The sequence below is a fragment of the Ailuropoda melanoleuca genome, chromosome 1, assembly GCF_002007445.2.
Source record: "Ailuropoda melanoleuca isolate Jingjing chromosome 1, ASM200744v2, whole genome shotgun sequence".
NCBI lineage: Eukaryota > Metazoa > Chordata > Mammalia > Carnivora > Ursidae > Ailuropoda > Ailuropoda melanoleuca.
In genome coordinates this window covers 43,259,271-43,279,548 of record NC_048218.1, presented here as the reverse complement: position 1 = coordinate 43,279,548, position 20,278 = coordinate 43,259,271, and the positions used below count along the sequence as shown (strand labels likewise).

General features: G+C 38.6%; 1 protein-coding gene across 10 annotated transcripts in view; it reads right to left on the bottom strand.

The window, feature by feature from the left end:
• EPHA6 (EPH receptor A6) overlaps positions 1 to 20,278 on the bottom strand; it is an 811,316-nt gene that overhangs the window by 28,880 nt on the left and 762,158 nt on the right. For all 10 annotated transcript variants that reach the window (XM_034657115.1, XM_034657124.1, XM_034657119.1 and 7 more), the window contains one exon: positions 1,855 to 2,004. In XM_034657115.1, coding sequence (XP_034513006.1) covers positions 1,855 to 2,004 — 150 coding nt within the window. The remainder of the gene's footprint in view (positions 1 to 1,854; positions 2,005 to 20,278) is intronic.

Here is a 20,278-nt window from a genome sequence, read left to right as displayed (position 1 = left end):
ATATATTAGTATGGTAGTACTGGTACAAAATGTGCAAACAAATATATGTATGTCAGCTGTGAACGCTCAAGAACTTTTTATCCGTAAGGGTATATTATTTGTAATGTTTGGAGCCTATGAATTAGGCATTTTTTATTTGAAGTCTGCTGGGGGAACTGGTTAAGGGCTAAATGGGGTACTAATGAAAGAGGGCACTTGAAGTGAGGGCTCTTCTGTGCAGTGGAGACTGTAACTCACTGGGGAAAGGATTTTTTATTCTGGAGATTTGTTTGAGTGGCCTATTTCAGTCATGAGAAAGTAGGATAAGTAGGCAAGCATTATTTTGGGCTTAGGGTAGAGCAGGAACTATGGTGACTGAATACGGGCTTCCATTACCTTGGATAACAGGTTTTAAAAAAATGAGTTCCTTTAAGTTTATTAAAAGGGTAAATTTCTGCTTCTGAGATTCAATTTTAAGAAGAGCTGGAGAGGCAGTCACAAGTTGTCCCAAACAAGGCCCAGTGGCAGAAAAGAGCAATGAGGTCCTTCAAATAAAATTCCCTGAAGAATAGTAGACTCTTGGCAAATGACCTGGATCCAAAAGTCTAAGTTTTGGGAGTGGAGCAGAGGTCGTGGGTTAGGGCACATGCTATACTTAAGGGCAGATGCCCTGCAGGACCTAGCCACATGGGCTCTGCACTTTGATGATGTGCTTAGGAGAGCAATGATTGAACAATGTGTATGACCTGAAACTTGCTGTCAGGTAGGTTTCTAGACCCGGCATTCTCCGCCAAGTCAACAGGCCCCTATAGGCCTGAGCGGGACTCAGCTTCTAGTCACACCGACGTGGAGAAACAATAGTCGTGGTGAGCTAACCAAAACTCAGTCTTCTCTACTCCCGGTATTAAAACTTTGTTTGTTACTTGGTTAAGTCCTTTAGATACTTGGACAACTTGAGATTGGGATGGAGTAATGAATGAGGTGTGAGGTATAGAGGGAATGCCCAAACAAATGACTAGAAAAAAATAAAAACAAACAAAAAGAGATGAAAATAGTGTTACTCTGTGTATGGGGATTTTCTATAGTTAAATTGTCTTTCTTTTTTTTAAACCTGTGAACATCCAGAAGCACATTAGAGGTGAGTTCCCATTATTATTGAGGAAGGCAAGTAAGGGGACAAAGTGCAAATTCTGAGATGAGAAAGTGTGAAATTAAAACATATTTTCAGTTATGACAGTATACTTATTTGCATTGTCAGGGTACCTACATTTTCTGACTACCGTTTTTATCTCTTTGGAGGTCCTAGAGATCAAATGTGTGTTTACTTCCCTGTTGTATAATATTATTAATCATCAAGGTAATTTTTATAGGTAAAACAGAAACAAAAGAAATTACATAAAGGGTCACATATCTGAAAAGAACCACATCAGATGTCATATTGATAATACATTGCCTGAAAGCACTTGCTCTTTTTCTTCTAAGTAATATCTAGTTTAAATTAATTTGCTCTTACAGTGGTGCACTACATTGCCCCCAGGAGGAAAGGCAAGGTAAACATTATTCTTTGCTTTTTGTTACTTGTAGGTCAAGACTGTTGCATGAGCAGAGTCATGCTGCGTTAGAGCCACGTGTGTAGGAGCCGCGGATGTAAGATGTGGATCAGGTACTCCCATGACAAAGCCCATCGGCTCGCCCCTCTGACACCCAGAACAGCTCAGAGTGAAAGGTTACTTAGCTTCTCAAACTCAGCCACAGACCCTAACAACTCTCAGGAAGAGAAAGTCTAATCTGAGTGAGGGCAAAAGACACATGTACTCTTCAATGTTAATGTGGTTATACTCACAAAATGGCAGTTTAACTATCACTGACACTTACATCTTGGTTAGACATTTCCCAGTAAGGTCTCTCTCCATAGGACATGACCTCCCACATGACAATGCCATAGCTCCATGCATCACTCGCTGAGGAGAATTTTCTGTAGGCAATAGCTTCTGGGGCTGTCCACCTTATGGGAATTTTCCCACCCTGGAAAACAAATTGGAGATCTCTCAGCTGGCTCACAAGCGTATTAAAAAATGAAGTGGCAGTCCAACTAAATAACTTTCGTTAGAAAGATCTAAATACCGCATGATACCATTGGCATTTTAAACAAAAATACGAGAACCAGAATAATGTTAAATGTCAGAAATATTTTTTCCTATAATAATTATTCAGCGCAAACAACTTTAATGGGAAATAAGTCACACTTCAGAAATATTTTATTTCATTCGTTGGAGGAATTTATTTTCACTTTAGATTCACACAATTAAACTCACTATCATGCCATTTGAAGAAAGTTCTGGATTATAGAACATTAAAACTAAATATCATTCAACATTCATTAAACATTGTATTACATGTAATAATAATAATGAGAATAAGTTCTACTTAATTGAAGATAAATGTTTAAATACAGAACTGAAACATTCTCTGCAATTCAATGTTTATCAGAACTTTCCCTCTTTCCTTTTCACCTACGATTGCATTTATTTTAAATTAAAAAATCCTTTGACATTACGCAAGAGCACCCGAGAAGGATAATTTTTCTTTAGAACACTTTAGGCTAGTTTATATTCTTGTTCTTCAGTGTTCAAGTTCACATTTGAACATATTAAAGAGATGAAATTGCATGAATTTAATCTATATTGTTCAGGTATTAAAGCCCGCTATTGGGTTACACTTATTTTTTATCAACATTTATTACATTTTAGCTCTCGAAACACTCTATAAATCCCTTTCTACTGTAATGACAAGAATAAAACAATTCACCCATTTGATTTACAATCTTTGAAATCTTCGCAGCTCTGAACAGCAAGTCGAGCGGAGGAGAGCACCCCTGACGCCACTAGATGGCGGAAGAGAACAACGAGCTGCGCCCAGACCGCGGTTTCTCGCACCGCGGAGGAGTCAGCGGGCAGCGCAGATCTTGGATTGTCAGAAGGCTCTACGACGCAATTGTTTCATCAATACCAGTACTTCCATGATCACATCATCTGATCACCCACGGCGCTCAAAGCCTGGTGTGAGGGTGAGCGGGGGTGGGAGGCAATAGAGGGTGCATTCTCTGGCCCTTGAGGAAGTTAGGTCTGACCACCTTTAAAAGGTGAAGCCATGAATCGAGTAACCTAAACACTACTTTTTTAGTAATCTAAGCATTTACTTGAAGAGAAAAGCGATTCATCCGAAATGGGAATAATTGGGTTTCACCAGGCAAATGAGAGCATTAATGGAATCCTCATTTTAAAGACTTGCAGCAAGGAACCTTGGGGATAATACCTTGAATTCAATCCCCTGATTTTACAGGTGAGTGACTGAACCCAGGCTTTAGAGATTCCTCTCCACATTACTAAATACATCATGTCTACTAATGTTATCATAGTAGTAATATGAGGTATGGATATAAAGATGTAAATACTTCATTGTGGGGGAAAAGCTGGGCCAAACGAACTTTCATGTTTTAACACTGAGCATCTTATAATCATATATCATCATAGTATAGCAGAAGGAAGCCAGAAACCTCAAGTCTGGGTTGTTCACACTTCGTTTCAGTACCAAATTAAGGCCAGGAAATTAAATTTACAAAGTTGGTGATAGTATTTTAAGAGGTTGATGGGTGGGGGAAGGGAGTTGCAAGAGGAGGATTCATTTCTAAACCCAAAGTAGAGTTGCCAGATAAAATACAGGATTCACAGTCAGATTAGAATTTCAGGTAAATAACAAATACTTTTTTTTAGCCTATGTTCCATAAAGGAATATATTTTTGTATGTAAGTATGTCCCAAATATTGCATGAGGCATTTACACTAGAAGAAATTGTTTCTCTGCAATTCAAATTTAAGTGGGCATCCTATATTTTTATTTACTAAACCAAGCAACCCTATCACAGAACATGAAAAAATAATTCAGAAATGGAAATACCGTAAATGACCCAACACAACATTAGTGTTCTGAAAAGAAAAAAAAAAAAAATCAACTAGTATGGTCTCTACTTCACCAGGGCACAAGGACACTCTGACTTGTACTTGTGCCACCAGTCCTATAGCAGCCTTTGTTTTATGGCCTATTTGTGGCTAAAGCACCTTGGTCCCGTGACTCTGCATTTTGAAACCACTTGTCAGGCTCCGGTTTGTTCCAATATGGAAGCCACACTTCCAGAGAATGAAGGCCAAATTGGTAGCGTTGACTTCAGAACAGATGCAAGAGCAGCAGTCTCATTTGACATTTCTGACTCTGGATCTTTCTTTGTCTCTCTGGCAAACAATGCGTAGAAGTGTGAATTGCTAATCTGCTGGAACAGTTCCTTTGCTGAATCTTTGTGAGTTTTATTAAGACAGGCTAACAAATGTAGTTATGGGTTATTTTAGGTGCATTCACTTATAAATGATATCTCATAAAAATGGTCCACACATAAATTTGTATTTCATATAAGATGAAATCACATGTAAATAATAACTTTTCCCTTTCCTAAGATTTTTTTCCCTTGAGGAGAAGATATTACAGAATATTTGATTAATAGCATTGCTATCTGTTAGGGACTGAATTGTGTTTTCTCAAAATTCATATTTTGAAGCCCTAAGCCCCAAGGTGACTGTATTTGGTAGTAGGGCCTTTTAAGGGGTAATCAAAGTTAAATAAGGTCATAAGGGTGGGCCCTACTCCAATACGGCTACTGTCCTTCTAAGAAGATGAAGAGACACCAGAAGTGTACAGGCACAGGGAAAGGCCATGTGAGGCCACAGCAAGAAGACGCCCATCTGCAAGCCAAGGAGAGAGACCTTGGGAGAAGCCAAACCTGCCCACATTACGATTTTGGATGTTCAGCCTCCAGAACTGTGAAAAATAAATTTTTATGGCTTGAGCCACTCAGCCTCTGGTATTTTGTTATGGTAGCCCTAGCAGACTAATACACCACCCTTATAAAAACCAAAATTTTTTAGCTAGGATTGCAAAATGGACAGTACATCTTTATTTCAAATTCTATTCCAAGTGCCATCTTGAAGTGGGAAGTGTGAGCTAGAATAAATCTTAAAGATGAAAAATCATCACAAGTTTTAAGGTAGGAGATATAATTCTAATTAATAAAAATGCATGGTAACGTGAACCTGACAGTATGCACGGACTTCAATAATTCTGAGCATATATGGGATGGAGATAAGGAAGCTTTTAAATCTTTTTTTCTAGTGGGAGGATATAGACTGAATATAGTTGATTTCTAAGTGCAAGATAAGGCTGAAACGAAGAGGTCCTTCAGTTTACCACATGGTCTCTATCCCCTTCCTATTTTAGAGGAAACACAGAAGCTTAGTTCTTTTCCTTTTTTTTTTTTTAATTGAATGGACCAACAAACATTTGTGGCTTAATCTCAGCTACTTATTTTTGCCCATGATCTCAAATCATAGACAGAGGTAATGCACTAAATTACTTTTTTCTCAAAGCATTAGCCACCAGATGTTTGTTTCAGGTTTCAGGAATGAACAAATAGTACTTTAGATTTGAAATCACAATCATTGGAACATTACATGTTGCTTTACCATATGTTTATGAGGGGGAAAAAAGTTACCAATGATACTAATCAAAATGACTGAATGTAACTCTAAAGACTTCTCACTTTCCGGTACTTCCCTTCTGCGGCAAGCTTAATCACTTTGGGAACAAAGGAGAAACAGGAAGTAAGCAAACTGAATCAGGATGGCTACTGAAAAGATTGTTAGCAACCCCTTTTTCCTGTTTTTTAAGTCCTATACAGAGCCTGCTGTCTTAAAGTGGGGTCATAGCAGAAAAAGTGCTGAAGAAACAACCAGGAACCCTGCATTTTATACCTGTAAACCCTCTACCCCCTGAGGAGAGTTGCATTATAGTTGTACTTAACATCTGAGGTTTAGAACCTGATCCTCTAATCTTCAGTGGAGGAGACAATCAATTGAAATATAGTAAGGATACAAAGGCTTAATACTGAAACCAAATAGAAAACGTCCACTGAGAAACAAGAACACTCAAGTCTCTCTCCATTTCCTGTTCACTGGATTTGACGGTTATCTTAAAGGCAAATGGTTTGAATAGACAACAATCTGCCTGCAGACTTCCTTTTTCTTTTTTCTTTAATCTCTCTCGGTGGTACCCAAACTTCAAGGAATATAATCATAGTAAAGAAAACATATATACTATGCTTAAAGATTAATTTAAGAAATTTCTAATGATGATTTTAAATAAATATTTTTCTTCGTGAGCTGCAAATCCTAAGTGTGGAACTCTTCTACAATCCATTGTGTGACTTTGGGCAAGTCTTAACTGATCTTATATTTGAGATCTGAAAACTGAGGGGATCATAAAATAATAAACTCTAGTGAGTTTCAATAGGTGCCTAGTTTCTTGGCTCCCATTAAACTGAGTAGACAGGCCATCTGAGTTGGTACCTAGTCCATGTAAACAGACAGCCGGATGACAGACAGTAGAGGAGATAAGCACACCCAGTTTCACATCCCAGACCAATAATTCATGGTCACAGGGATCATCCTGAGTAGTAAGGAAAGGTTAAAATAACTTAATCACTTTTCATTTAAGAAGGCAACCGTATGAAAATACATATTAGAAAGGCATGAAACCAGGACATTGACTTTTCCCCTTTTTTGCTTTTTACTCTTTTTTTTTTTTTTAAAGATTTTTTATTTATTTGACAGAGATAGAGACAGCCAGCGAGAGAGGGAACACAAGCAGGGGGAGTGGGAGAGGAAGAAGCAGGCTCATAGCTGAGGAGCCTGACGTGGGGCTCGATCCCATAACACCGGGATCACGCCCTGAGCCGAAGGCAGACGCTTAACCGCTGTGCCACCCAGGCGCCCCTGCTCTTTACTCTTAGTGGGTTAAAATACACTTAAAGGGCAACCACTGGTTATTTGGAAAACTCATTATATGGACACTTACTGATGTCAGATGAAAAGAAGCATTAGTTTCTTTACTGAAATGTCATTTTACATGGACATTTCTTGTCAGTGGGTTTATCTGTGGCAGTAGTGGTCTGGTTTGGGGAGCAATGGTGGAGGAACTGGCACTCTGAAGTCTCCTGCCGTAATTCAATATGGTGCCCTGGGAAGTCAGAGCAAATCACTCTCTCACATACTGGTCACACAGACAACCCTCACTGGTGGGTTATTCTTCTTTCTCCTGAGAATTACTGATCTTGAGAGGTCAGTCCATCTCTGAGCATCTCTTTCTAGTTTGTATTCCCAAATCAACAAATCATAATATTATTGTGCGCAACTACATTATATCGTGTAAGCCTTTTTAAAACGACATTCCCACTCCCTCTCAGAGGGATGTGTACTTCCTCCTTCACTGAAGTTTATGATCTAGGGCAACTTTGGTACTGTGTGAAGTTTTATCCTTTTCTAAAATACGAGGATAATACCTGTCCTTCTTTGAAGAAAGACGGAGGACTATGATGGAATGAATTTATCTGTAGTCACAAAGGAGAAATCTTCTTAGAGGTTTCTGGATAACATTTATTAAGTGGATTAAATGAGATAGTATACATGAAGCACTGCTTAGCTGCCAACATATGGTAGGCACTCAGGAAATGTTACTTCTCCTTAATTTGTGCACTTAAAATGTTTCCTATTTGGACCTGCTTGGCATCCCCATTCTCCAATCTGGAGTCACTAGCCCACCCCCTACAGTGCCAGACTCAAGGGTGATCTTCTCACACAAGAGTTTTTAGGAGCCAGGTGAAACAAATCAATCATTGATAGGTAAGCTCTGACTCAGTTCTTCTAATTTAGACTTGTCTTGTCCAGTTTGAGGAAATCTGTCTATTTTGGTTGAGTTCTGTTCTATGCCTGCCTTCCCGCGAGTGCACCACCAGTGCCCTCCTGAGACAGAAGACATATCTTATTCATCTCATGCTTTCATAGGTATAATTCTGTCATCAAAGAACACTATCTATGGCTGAATGTTGGCAGCCAGACTTCTGTTTACAGCTGGATCTGCCTGATAATGATTCTCAAGGGATTACTTGCCTTTTCCTGGGTGTTTCTCTTCTCTTTGTGGGGTCTGATACAGTGGATAAGTTACAAACCTTCCCTCCTCACTAATGCACCCATAGAAACACACACACACACAATGTTGCATCAGTACCACATGATTTATAAATGCCAGGTTGAGACACTCTTGCTGTAAGCAGAAGACCCTTCTTGCATAGTATTTTAAAAATGTAAGTCACTGGTTCTTAATAACCAATTTTTATAGGATGATGAGCACTGTAGAAATTTATGGTAAACAGCATTGTTTTAGGCCACAAACATGAAACAACCATTTTTATACCTTTATATAAGGTACATAAGGCATAAGGTATAAGACAGAGACTTCCTAATAGTTGTTTTTTGTTCCAGGCTTTGTTCCCTGTGCCAAGGACCTTTGTGTGGGTGTTCACTGAGGTCTCAGGGTCTTGGATTTTACTGAATCCAGAGCTGACCAACTGTTCGGCTTTGAGCTGAAATGGGCCTACAGTTAGGTTTTCCATGGCTAAATCCGCCCCCCCCCCAGTGTCTCTAAATGCCTTTAAACAGGGCGTGGGCTCTCCAGAGCCCCACCACTCCACTCCACTATCTCACTGAATCTTCCTCAGACACACTTGCCCTATTTCCATTATCCTCTTGGCTCCTGTAGGCACCGCTGTCCCCTCCCCGACTTGAACTTCAACACAACCTCCCTGTTCTCGTTATGAAACGAACAATGATCTACTTCTGAAATTTATTTAGACCATGTTTTTCATAAAGGATACGACCAGATGAGAAACGATTTCAAATAAACATGAATAGCTAAGTCCCCATCTTTGTTTTCTACTCTCTAAAAACATTCCTAACTATGGAAGGAAAGACTTTCTCATTTTCCTCTCCTCACATTATCTACCTGGAACTACACTACATTTTTATTCATTGTCTAAATGCATAAACAGCTCAGTGAATGCTAATTTTTTTGTTCCTGTAATAAAACAGTGCTTATCGTGCTATTCAAAGCCTCAAGAATTAGAATCCTTTTCACCCGCTTCCTCCTAAATTGCTCCTGAAAATAATTCATTGCCACCTATTTCTCAGTACTCTCTTTCGATGAGAACATAGGTGCTACATCATTAAGTGAATAACACTGTTCTGGGGGACATCTGTTAAATTAGATATTCTATGCCATCCTATGAGGCAGATAAAGGACACAATGTTACTGTAATGTGTTAGAATTAAACATATACATTATTATGAGGACTGCCATTGTGTCTGAGTGTTGATAACTTAAATACCAATGACAGTAGAGGTAATTTTTTTCAAAACAACCTATCATTCATTATGGTTTTGTGAATATACTGTGTGGTAAGGTCCAAAGGAGAGAGTGGACACTAATAAAGTGAAAAATCCTATTCCTCCCTTCCTGGACAGTAGCATTCTACCCTCTATCTTTTCTCTCCTCTCCGTCTCTCTTTATTTTTTCTTTTTAATCCGGCTATACAGAAGCCTAGCTACTGCTCTGCTCCCTCCCCACTGTATTTTAACAAAGTTTTCTTAAGCTTCTCATCTATACTACTAATGGCAAAGACCTATGGATATTAACACAGAAGTAATAGTTTTAAAAATTGTACTACATAAATCATAAAGGGGAATAAAAGATTTTGGGCTATTAATACTGAGATATTTAATACATTAAATGCTAATACAATATGTAAAATAATATAATTCTTCATGTATATAACACAAATGTCTACAAAGCATTTTTATCTGAATGGCCTCAAATTGATGTATACCACTAAAGAGTCAATACTTTGCTTTCTTATCAAGTTGCCCTGTGAGAATAATACTAGTAACAAGCAGTGATTAATACTTATGCCATCTATCTACTTCTATAATCTGATACTTATTTGTGGAAAAATACGATCCTGAATTTTAGTAAAAGAGACTACATAAAATGAGGTATGTCTATTTTTATACTAGTATTACTTACAAATTCTATTCGAAAACAAATATTCAAAAAGAATGGAGAAAGTGTATAGGACCACAGGGCATACACAGTGGTGATTTTCATAAACCCAGGGGTGTTTACTTTGGAAGGAAAATGTGCAAATATAGGGAGAGAAAGTGACCGTGGAGCCAAATGTGTGGCTTTTAATCCCTCTTTTTTCCCCCCACTAATTTGTTGTATGATCTTGGACAAGCTACAGAGTCTCTGTAAATTGAGGGTGTTGGACTGTGTGATCTTGTAGCTCCTGTGAAGATTTAATATTCTATGATTTGTTAATATATGAAAACCCTAGTGTGTTAAAACAGAAGGGACAACCTCCACTTCTGTCTAAAGAAACATAGACAAAAAGGGTTAGTGCTGAGCTCAGTGGCTTCCTGCATCGTTATTAAGCCCATAGCCACTTTATCCATTAAATCAGACTCTTGTGACAGACCCATAGTGCTTTGACCGAACGTATCTGAGAAGCAGGTCCTCTCTTGCCGCTGTTTCATCAAGTGCTGTGATACATCAGTTCAGAGTGGCCCTGTGACCTCAAATTACCCATTGTCAAAAAGGGTAGCTCTGGGCGTAAGCCAAGGAGGGGAGTCAAGATGACATAATGACATCTTTAGAGGCAGTCTGTTTGGGACCAGTCATCAACAGAGGAGAGGGCACAATTTTCTGAAAGACTGAGGAAGCATTACTCTGTGGAAAGGATGGGGCTGAGGGGCTCACATCCAAAGGTGGGTAAGAACTTGAGAAAAGTCTGGAAGTACCTGGACCTGGAAATACCAAAAAATGTTTTTACAGATAAATCTATTTAGAAACTAGGATTTGGCTGAAAGAATTATTAAAATTCTAGTATTTTGAATAAGTTTTAAATTTGTGATAAACTGAATATAATATGGAGGACAGTTGTCTTATGTCCTCAGCATCTTAGTTGAGGAGATCTATACAGTCAAACCTTTGTCCATTCCATTATTCCAACATGGAATGCTGCCCTGTCAGTGTTTTCTTTAGCTTCTATTTTATTCATGATTAAAGTGATTGCTCCTCTTACATCTGCCTGTAACGCCCACTGTCTGCCTCGCTAATTTGGCACTTAGCACCATGTACCTTCTATGTACTATTACCTGGCTTTTAAAACTGTACTGTCTTTCCAGAATGGTTATAAAAATCTTGAAGGGTCTTTTATTCTTCTTTGTAACCTACTTTACGGTATTTAGCATGGTGCTATGATTATAACAGAATTTAATGATTATTTGCTGAGCGGATGACCAGATGAGATGAATTAGGCAAATGATGTAAAATGAAAAGCACAGTCTCAGAACCATACTGTATAAATGGAATTCAAATTTCACTTTTTAGCTCCTTCTCAGTCATCATTATGAACTTGGTTAATGATAAGGAAAAGATGAAAGGGCAATTTCTCAATCTGAATTTTCAGTTTATAAACGGCCTCACCCAGAGAGGCATTGAAGGTCACTGGTGGCTTTCATTTACTCATTCATCATTTTTTAATTCCTTTTTGGTCCACCTGTTGTTTCTTTTTTTTAACACATCTCACAGGCCGGGTGCTTGAGTCACAAAGACATCCTCCTTTTCCTCAGGGAGATCATGTTGCAGTAGGAGAGACTTGGATGTAAACAAATAATGGCAGCACTTGGATGTAAACAAATAATGGGTAAACAAATACTTGGATGTAAACAAATAATGGGTAAGGGCTCTAACAGAAGTCTGTATTAGATTCATTTGACAGCAAAAAAAGGAGGATCAGCTGCTTGGGATGGCTATGGGAAGAAGCAGAAAGGTGACATAACAGAGGTAAGCTTTAGGTAGAATTTAAAAGAAAAGTAGGAGTTTCACTAGTGAGACAAAGAGGCCAGGACATCTCTTCAGAAAGAGCAGAGTTCAAAGGCACAGGATTTTTTAATTTGGGATGCATCTCTCACTATTTCTGTATGCAAATTATATACACTTTGGTTTGATTGATTTTTTTGCTTTCACTCTAATTTTATTGTGGCTTAAAGATCTGAATCACATGGTAAAAAGTGTAAATAAGTTCTTTTAATTTTTTTAGGTATAAGGGGATGACAGGGATCCTAAACCTCTCTTTTGACCTTTTATATTGAATGTCTAAAAAAAACTTAAATTACTTTTATTTCTTGCAGAATCACCTGCAATAAGTGTGTGTAATCATGCATCATACCAAGCAGGTTGAAAGGTCTAATTTTACTTGCATAACATATTCACTGTTCTATAGCAGATTTTCCCAGTGAATAAATTTTAGAGAAGCAATGCTTGTAAAATAAGCTTCAGCTTGTTTTGCTCAGGCTTAAGTATATCACTTGGGTTCTGAAGCCTTGTTCATTGTGGACAGCAGATGGCTCTGCAGGACATATTTGGAATGCTGAATGACAGATGCTGGATATACTTGGCTGTAGGTAGAATGAAAAAAGGCACGATCTCTATCATCTTCAAATATCACAAGCCAATGGCAAAGTTTTAGGTAAAAGAGGGCCTATCTAGTTGTGGGGTGGGGTCTTTTAAGAGATCAACCTGCATTCCTATAAGTCCCTTCCATTTTTACTTTGAATGTCAGGGGCTCTTTCTTACTTCGCCTTGTGCATTCTTCTCAATCTGTTTTCCTTTTGTTCTCTATCATCCTGTTTTCTTTTACTCTGTTCTTGCTAGTAACTACTTGCTGTATGTACAGAATATAAGCTCCTTGAGGCAGGGGTTTTGTTTGCTTGGTTCTTTGCTGTTTTCTCAGAGCTTAGAAATGAGTCTGAGCATTATAGGTACTCAGTTAATATTAGCTGTAGGAATTTTGGACATGTAGCATAAGATCATGACAGTACTTATCATCTAATGGATGATAATGACACATAATAAATGATGCTGTGAAATGTGATAGGTGCCAAGGTAGGGGAGAATCAGGGAAGGCTCGCAAGAGAAAATGATGTGTAGGCTTGGACCTTATGGAAGAATGGAGTTAAACAAAAGAGGTGTGAGAAAGGAGGAGAACAGGGGTGGGAGGTAGGGAAGACTGGTCTAGTTAGAGCGAACAGGTACAAAAGAGAGAACATAATAGATTTAGAGGTATTGACAGAAGTTGCAGTAAAGAATAGAGTAGGAGATGGGGGCTGGGGAGAGACAGAGGCTAGAGAAGCTAGCAGGGCATGGGATCCTGAGGGGCTTCCCAATGCATTTAAAAAAATCTGGACCTTTTCTCACAGCAATGGGAAAGCACTGAAAGGTTTCAAGCAATGGGATGATAAAATCAGGGGTTTTGCTATTTTTTTAGATCACTTTGGCTGCATTGCGAATTGCTGATGGGGGATTAGGGGACAAAAGGAGGGAAGGGTAAAAGCAGGAAAACTTGCCACATCTAGGGCGTTAGTAACATTATTTAATCATTCTGTAATAGTTACATATGGCACCATATTTTATACATTAAAAGCATTTATTTCAATTCCTCTTGTTAGATATTTGCCATATTCCAGAGAAGAATGGGATGGCATTTACTCTGCTTAACATATCTGAAATGGAGAGTTCAAATCAATCATGTAAACAAAGTTAAAGGAGGAATATTCAAAAACTAATTTTGGGAATTCTCTTCTCAAGGACTATCATGCACTATGGAAGCATCATTTACATACACTTTACATTTATGTATTAGAACAAATCCTCTAAGGATCTGCTAATTAGACTAGAAACATTTCTTATATTTAAAATTAATAATGCCATGTTTAAAAAACAGTTTATCTTTATCTTCTCCCATTAATCCATAATAATTTTGTGTGATTTGTTAAATTCATAGTTTAAGTAGTTAATCTGAAGGGGAAGAAGGACAAGTGTTCAACTCCCCCGCCCCTTCTTGCTTTCTCACATATATATGTGTAGTGGGTAGAAGAAAGAAAATTCACTCAGAAAGGTTGTTTTTCACTGTCGTCATTTATGAAATTCTATAGGATCAATTTTTAGTTGTTTTCCCCCTCTGAAAACAAATTTGCTCAGGGAAAAGGACTTCATATGGGCTCAATATTATACTCCAGAGAATTCAACCCAAGGTCAAGTTGTTGAAGCAATTCAAGGCAACAAAACAGCAATTCGGCTTGCCATAACCTCCCTCCATTATTTAAGCACAGAAGAAGATAATTTATTTAATTGTGTTTTTGACATGGTGCTTTTCATCTATACCTTGAGTGTGATATTTATATTTTGTTTTGTTTTTTAGTTCACTGGTGATTTTAAAGCCAGCGTTGGCTGGAAAGCTTTATGTGATGTGCATGTTGCTATGTATTCAGTTCTGCTTGTCATATTATTGCTCTAAGTAAAACATCTTTCACTGCATTAAACTTGTTCTCATATCTTCCTGGCAAACAAAACTGAACTTAAAGCAGAGCCCAGAGAATTCAAGAAGAAAAAAAAAACCTACTTGTAGAAAAATACCTGAAATGTTAAACCCAATAATACTATTTAACAAATAACACTCTAATTTGCAGGAAAGCTCCTTTCATTTGAGGATGGCTCTGCTCATAGTTCTCAGATGAAATGTGAGTTTGGTCATCTCCAATTAGTCTTGGGTAGACACTTGCTAGCAGTCCACAACCAGAACCATTTGGCCCAGTTTTACATTATTGACAGGCTCTTCCCAAATGGCTTTTTTTCTGGAATCTGGAGGAAGTTTCAAGTCAGCATTGTAGTGCATTAGCGTAGCTGTCAGCAATGCCTCCCCAGGGCTGACTGCTTTCTGCCTGACTTCAGCCAGGGCTGTCAATCTTCCACTTTCATGAACCCTAAAATGATCCCACCCTCTCTCGCCTGTAGCTCTTCTCAAGCAAAGATTAACTTTCCTAACTTAAGGAGAAAGAGACATACTGAGTACGGTGAGTGCTCGTGTTGTTGATGACAAAACTGGGATAATAGCCTAACTGTATTAAGTTTGGATTTCTGTATTAGGATCTTTGTTTGTTTGTTTGAAGAGAAAATCCTAGACACTTCTGTTAAATGATGAAGTTCACGATGGAAACTGTAAAGTGACGTGATTCGATCAACCCATGGGAGTTGAAGCAGAATGACTTGAATGCCACCTCTTAGAAGTGTTACCAGTGGGATGACAATGATAAGGGCAACAGTGATCAACTAGTGGTATCCATCCTAGGACGGAAAAATGCTAAAAACTGATCATTATTAGGCCTATAATAACTATATGGCATTTATAATAAATAGAAAAACCTACTTCAAAAAGTTTCTCTTTCCTTATACTTACAAGTCAGGGTTCTTATGGTTTCAGTTTTTGCTCAAACATGTTGTAACCTGGAAGCATCATATTTCTAAGAAAATTCAAAACTCCACACTTTTATCCCTTTTCTAAATGTTCATCCATTTTGACCTGATGCTTAGTTTCCAAAAGTATTATGGAATCTACACATTGCATCCATCTTCCTTATAAAACTTTCTCATTTTGTCCAATGGGAACTTCTAGTAAGTACTAAAAAATCCTCATTAGTATTTCCCTTGTACCAAATCACTTCAGCAGTAAAGGAGAAAAAGTTCTTCCTCTATTCTAATACATTGATCTTCACAAAGGTTGAAAGATAATAAAATATCTGATAAAAATGCATAGCTTTGACCCTTAAAATCTGTGTAAGTGAAAGGGGAGTGAATATTTCTGAATGCTAAAATCTGTACTACAATCATATTTTCTTGGCAGCCTGATTTAAAGAGCTCTATGTGACAGTCAAGTTATACTAGCCTTGACAGTACAACTGGGTGAAAAAGATTCAGATCTGTTTTTATATTTAATTGGAGTGTCAGGGTCAGGCTGTCAGAGCAGGAGACTTTTGCCAGTTGTCAGAGGGCTACCTTTGAGAACACTAAATTAGAAATGCAGATACCTGACATTATTTTCAACTTGGCACCCAATTTATAAATTTGGGGAAATAGCTAGGTACCTCTATACATTATTTCCATCACCCATGGCTTCAGGAATTGATTGCACTATGCTAGATGGGGGATGGGAAGGAAGAAGGAAGGATTACAGGGGAATGCGAATGCCAGATAAGTACAAATTATACTGTGCAATGGTCTAGAAGGTAGGTAGCCATCATTGGATAAATTCAAATAGTAATAGTAAACGAAAGTTATATATATGTATACATATATGCACAATACAGATATATTCTATGATCATGAGAAACATGTTCACGCAGAGATATGTTAAAGCAGGCTATCAAAACCAACAAATTATAGAATGTTTGTATTTGTTGTTAGTCTGAAATATGTATTAAATATCAGATATAAGTGCTTGGTAAATGTTTGCTGAAAGAATCTAGTTAACTGTTAGCATCCTCTAATTCAGGAAAGTGGCCCAGCCATTTAATCTGACTCACTGCCCCCCACCGTCCCCTCCTCTCCCCAAGAAGGAATAACCAGCCATCACTGGCATACTAAGCTCTTTCTTAGGCCAGGGGCTGCTGCTACCCTTAGATGGGGAGCTCCTAACACTGTAAGACTCAAAACTAAGAGCCTTGTGGGTGTCCTTGTCCTTTAGCTCCTGCTTGGTTATTTGAGCTCAAGCCCTGTCCACTTCTCATACGTTTATAGGTCTCATCAGAATAAAGCGATACTAGAATTTTTGTTTCTACAATCTATAAACTATGTCTAGCACAGACTGTGCCTTCTTGCATCACCACTCACTATCTGCTGCCAGATGCTCTAGATACGACGTTGCGCCCACCAGCAGGGAGACCCTCTTCTTCACCTCTGACCCAACCCACCTGCTTCCTGGTCTTTGGCCTGTGATGTAGCCTGTGTAAGGTTTCCTCACATTCTACTCTTCCTCCTGCTGTATTAGGCTTGCCCTGATCTACCACTGATAGAATACGGGCTCTGAGTACCCACATCTTTTCAGAATTATATTTCTAAAAATCCAATGGTTGTGGTTGGATTATAATATGCAGCATTGAATATTTTGTGATTTTGAAGGAAATTATATATATATACACACACACACACGTATGTATGTATTATATGTGTATTGTGTGTATTTCTTTTCCTTGATAGCCTACATCCTAGATGTTGCCATAGCTTAAAAAGGAGATGGCTCTTTCTTCGTGGCCTTGACTTGAGATTCTGTTTGTTTGAGCTAAAGTCGATTTCCTAAAAGTTACACCAATGCTAAGGAACGTGTCAGTTTCTATCAGCCTCGTCTGCCTCTTGGACCATGCTGCCATCCCTGAGGGCTGGCCGGGCACTTGCCTTGAGAATGCCAAGTTCACCTCTACTCATTCAGGTCCATTAGCTATAGGCTCAGAATTTGTGACTTCCCTCACTTCTGGAATGGATATACCACACTGATGGATGTGAAACTTGGCATATCACATGGCCATGAAGGTGCCAGGCCACTCGACTTGGAAACAAGGGGGAATTTGCTCACAATTCAGCAAACATTGGCCATTGGGAAACAGGAGGCGGGAAGGAGTTGGATAGAGAAATCCCTCTTTCTTCTTTCTTCCCGTGAATGACAAAGCACGGTTTCTCCCTACGGCCCATTTGGAGAAGTTCTGCACGGTTAGGGGACCCATCTCTTAACTGCTGTTTTGTGGAAAGAGCAAATACAGTAACAAGGAGTGGTATCGCTTAACACTCTTCCTTGCCTCACTTCCATTTCCCCTCAGTCTAGGTGCCCTGCTTTCGTGCCTCCCAAATAAAGCTTCATCATTCCAAATTCTTTTCTGAGGCTCTCTTTTCTAGGGAACCTGGGCTAAGACAGTTGCCACAGAATCAATATTTCTGCCACCCTTGAAAATTCAGGGTGCTTATTCTAGTCATATGCAAGTTTAGACAAAATATATTTAGTTAAATGCTTATCTGAACACATGTTATAGAAAATTGTTGCATAAGAGAAATAGAGGCAGAAAGGAATTAATTTCCATATGTTTTCTAGACTTTTTTTTGGTCTTTCTGTGAGGCAGTTTTTTTTTTTTTTTAAATTTTCTTCTAGGCCTCGTGTTCTTGCTGAGTTAAGTTTTAACTTCTGTGTTGGACTTGGAAATTGCCTATCAGGATCTTTTTTGTGTGTCCTCTATTTCTCTATTTACTATCTGGGGCAGTGAAGTGTAGAGGTTAAAAGCACAGGCCCTTCGGTCACAAGGTTTAGATCCAAATCCTGCCTCTGCTCCTCAGGAGCTCTGTGCCTTTTGGCAAATTTTCTTAACTCACCATACCTCAATTTTCTCACCTGTAAAAAGAAGATAATGTTAAGTATCTTACAGGGCCATTTTGTGGATTAAAGATGAGAATGCATCCAAAATGCTTGCATCAGTGCTCATATAAGAGTAATTATTAGTGTTATTTCCTTTTACATTTAGTCTCTGTACTAAACACTGTAGAATATAATTATGAGGAAAATTTCTGTCATTTCAAAATGGGAAACAATGTGGTATCCCTGCTATCTATCTTCTATCTACACCAAGAGGGCTGGCATCGTAGAGTCTGGTCCTGATTGTGAGAACTGCTGGGAAGAGGGGGTGAGCTTGCTCCCCAGCAGAACATCCTGAAGTCTGTGCTCCTGGGGTTGACTTTTCTATATACATGTGGACGTTCTTTTCCATAGTGACTAATGTTTCTGTTTTGGACTCCACATACATCAGGATCCCAGAATGTGATCCTATTTTACAACCTACTTTTCCTTACTGGCTGTGTAACACAAGGCCACGGAAACTTTTTGAGACTCACTCTGCGCATCTGTAAGTGGAAGATGATAACCCCTTGCAGACTTATTTACTTATCATGAAGCATTACTGCCAGTTGCTGGACAAGGACCTGTGGCCACAAAGATGAGTAAGGCAAAGATCCTATACTCAACTTACTTACTACTAATAAAAACAGTTGCCACTGTCTTCAGACAAAGAAAAGGGAGGTCAGCCGATGTGTGAAAACGGTCCAGGGTGACATGGCCAGTGAAAGTGTCCGATCTGAGACTTGGACACAGGTCTTTGCCTTCAAACCAGTTCCTTTCCTAGTATATGATACTGATCTACTTTTGTCAAAATTATATAAAGTCTTATGGATAAAATATTTCATAATGTAAAGAGCTTTACATGTTAATTATATTGTGTTATTACCTTGCAATTTACCATTTCACTTTTTTAGGCACTAGAATTTCCTCTTTCAACTTTTAGAGGCAAAAGACAAGTGGAAGTACATTTCCCATTAGGGAGAGGAGTTTTTAGGTGGCAAAACACAGTTTTACAAAAAACCTTGATGTCAAGAATTAGACTGTGAAATGGCTTGCTTGTCACTAATTTTTGTTGTTGTTGTTGTTGGTTTCTCCTTAAGACAATGACTCTATTAGTAGATGGACGAATCAAACAAACACACCCTGGCTATCTTTAATGCTTTGTTTTTATCTTAAACTTTCATTAATAATTTACTTCAATTAACATGCCAATTAACTAAGGCCAGACAGTATCTAAGAGGGGAGAATACTCATTGGACCTGTTTTGGGACTGTTCTTAGGAAGTGTTCAAGGGAAGTCATTTGGGGAGGAGGGCTGGCAGCACCCTCACCTGTGGGGGAGACTGACACAGTTATCGCCAGGATGCAAAGCTCCCCACATGCTGCCAGTTCGGGCGAGGATATTAGATACCTTGGAAATTGATAACACGCCTCCAAACCAAATTGCACAATGACAGGTTGATACCAACTTCATCATGGTCTAACCAGTGGATCCCTGGAAGCACTCTAGAACAGGCCACCCTATTGAAATTGCACAAATAAATCAGTCGAAGTAAAACCCCTTTCATGACCCTGAAACATTTCTTGAGGTCTGAAACACATTCATCTTTTCAGGTTTTTACTACTGACAGAGGAGACAGACCCACTCATTCCTAGAAGCTATACCCTCTCGTATCCTTGTCTTTTAGGTGACAGAAAATGGCCTTTATTTTTGTAAAAGAATGTTATCATTTCTGTCTCTTTCTGTTTCCATTTTAGCTGAGGCCCAGAAAGGCCAAGGAGAAAAAAAGTACATAGTAAGGATAGTACATTACAAACCCTTCCTACATTATACAGATTTTAAAAGTACAGTAGAAGCAAAAAACCAAAAACAATGGTTTTATGACTTGTTGCTCAGTACCTAGGTCACTGAGGTAGAAGTGGCTGGTATGGAAATGATTACTTTTGGAGAATGTAGTTGGTGCGTTGTGGCAACCCTCCTATCAAATCTAGTGAGGGATCTTGATAGGAACACTGAGAGAATTTTTGCCACTGGA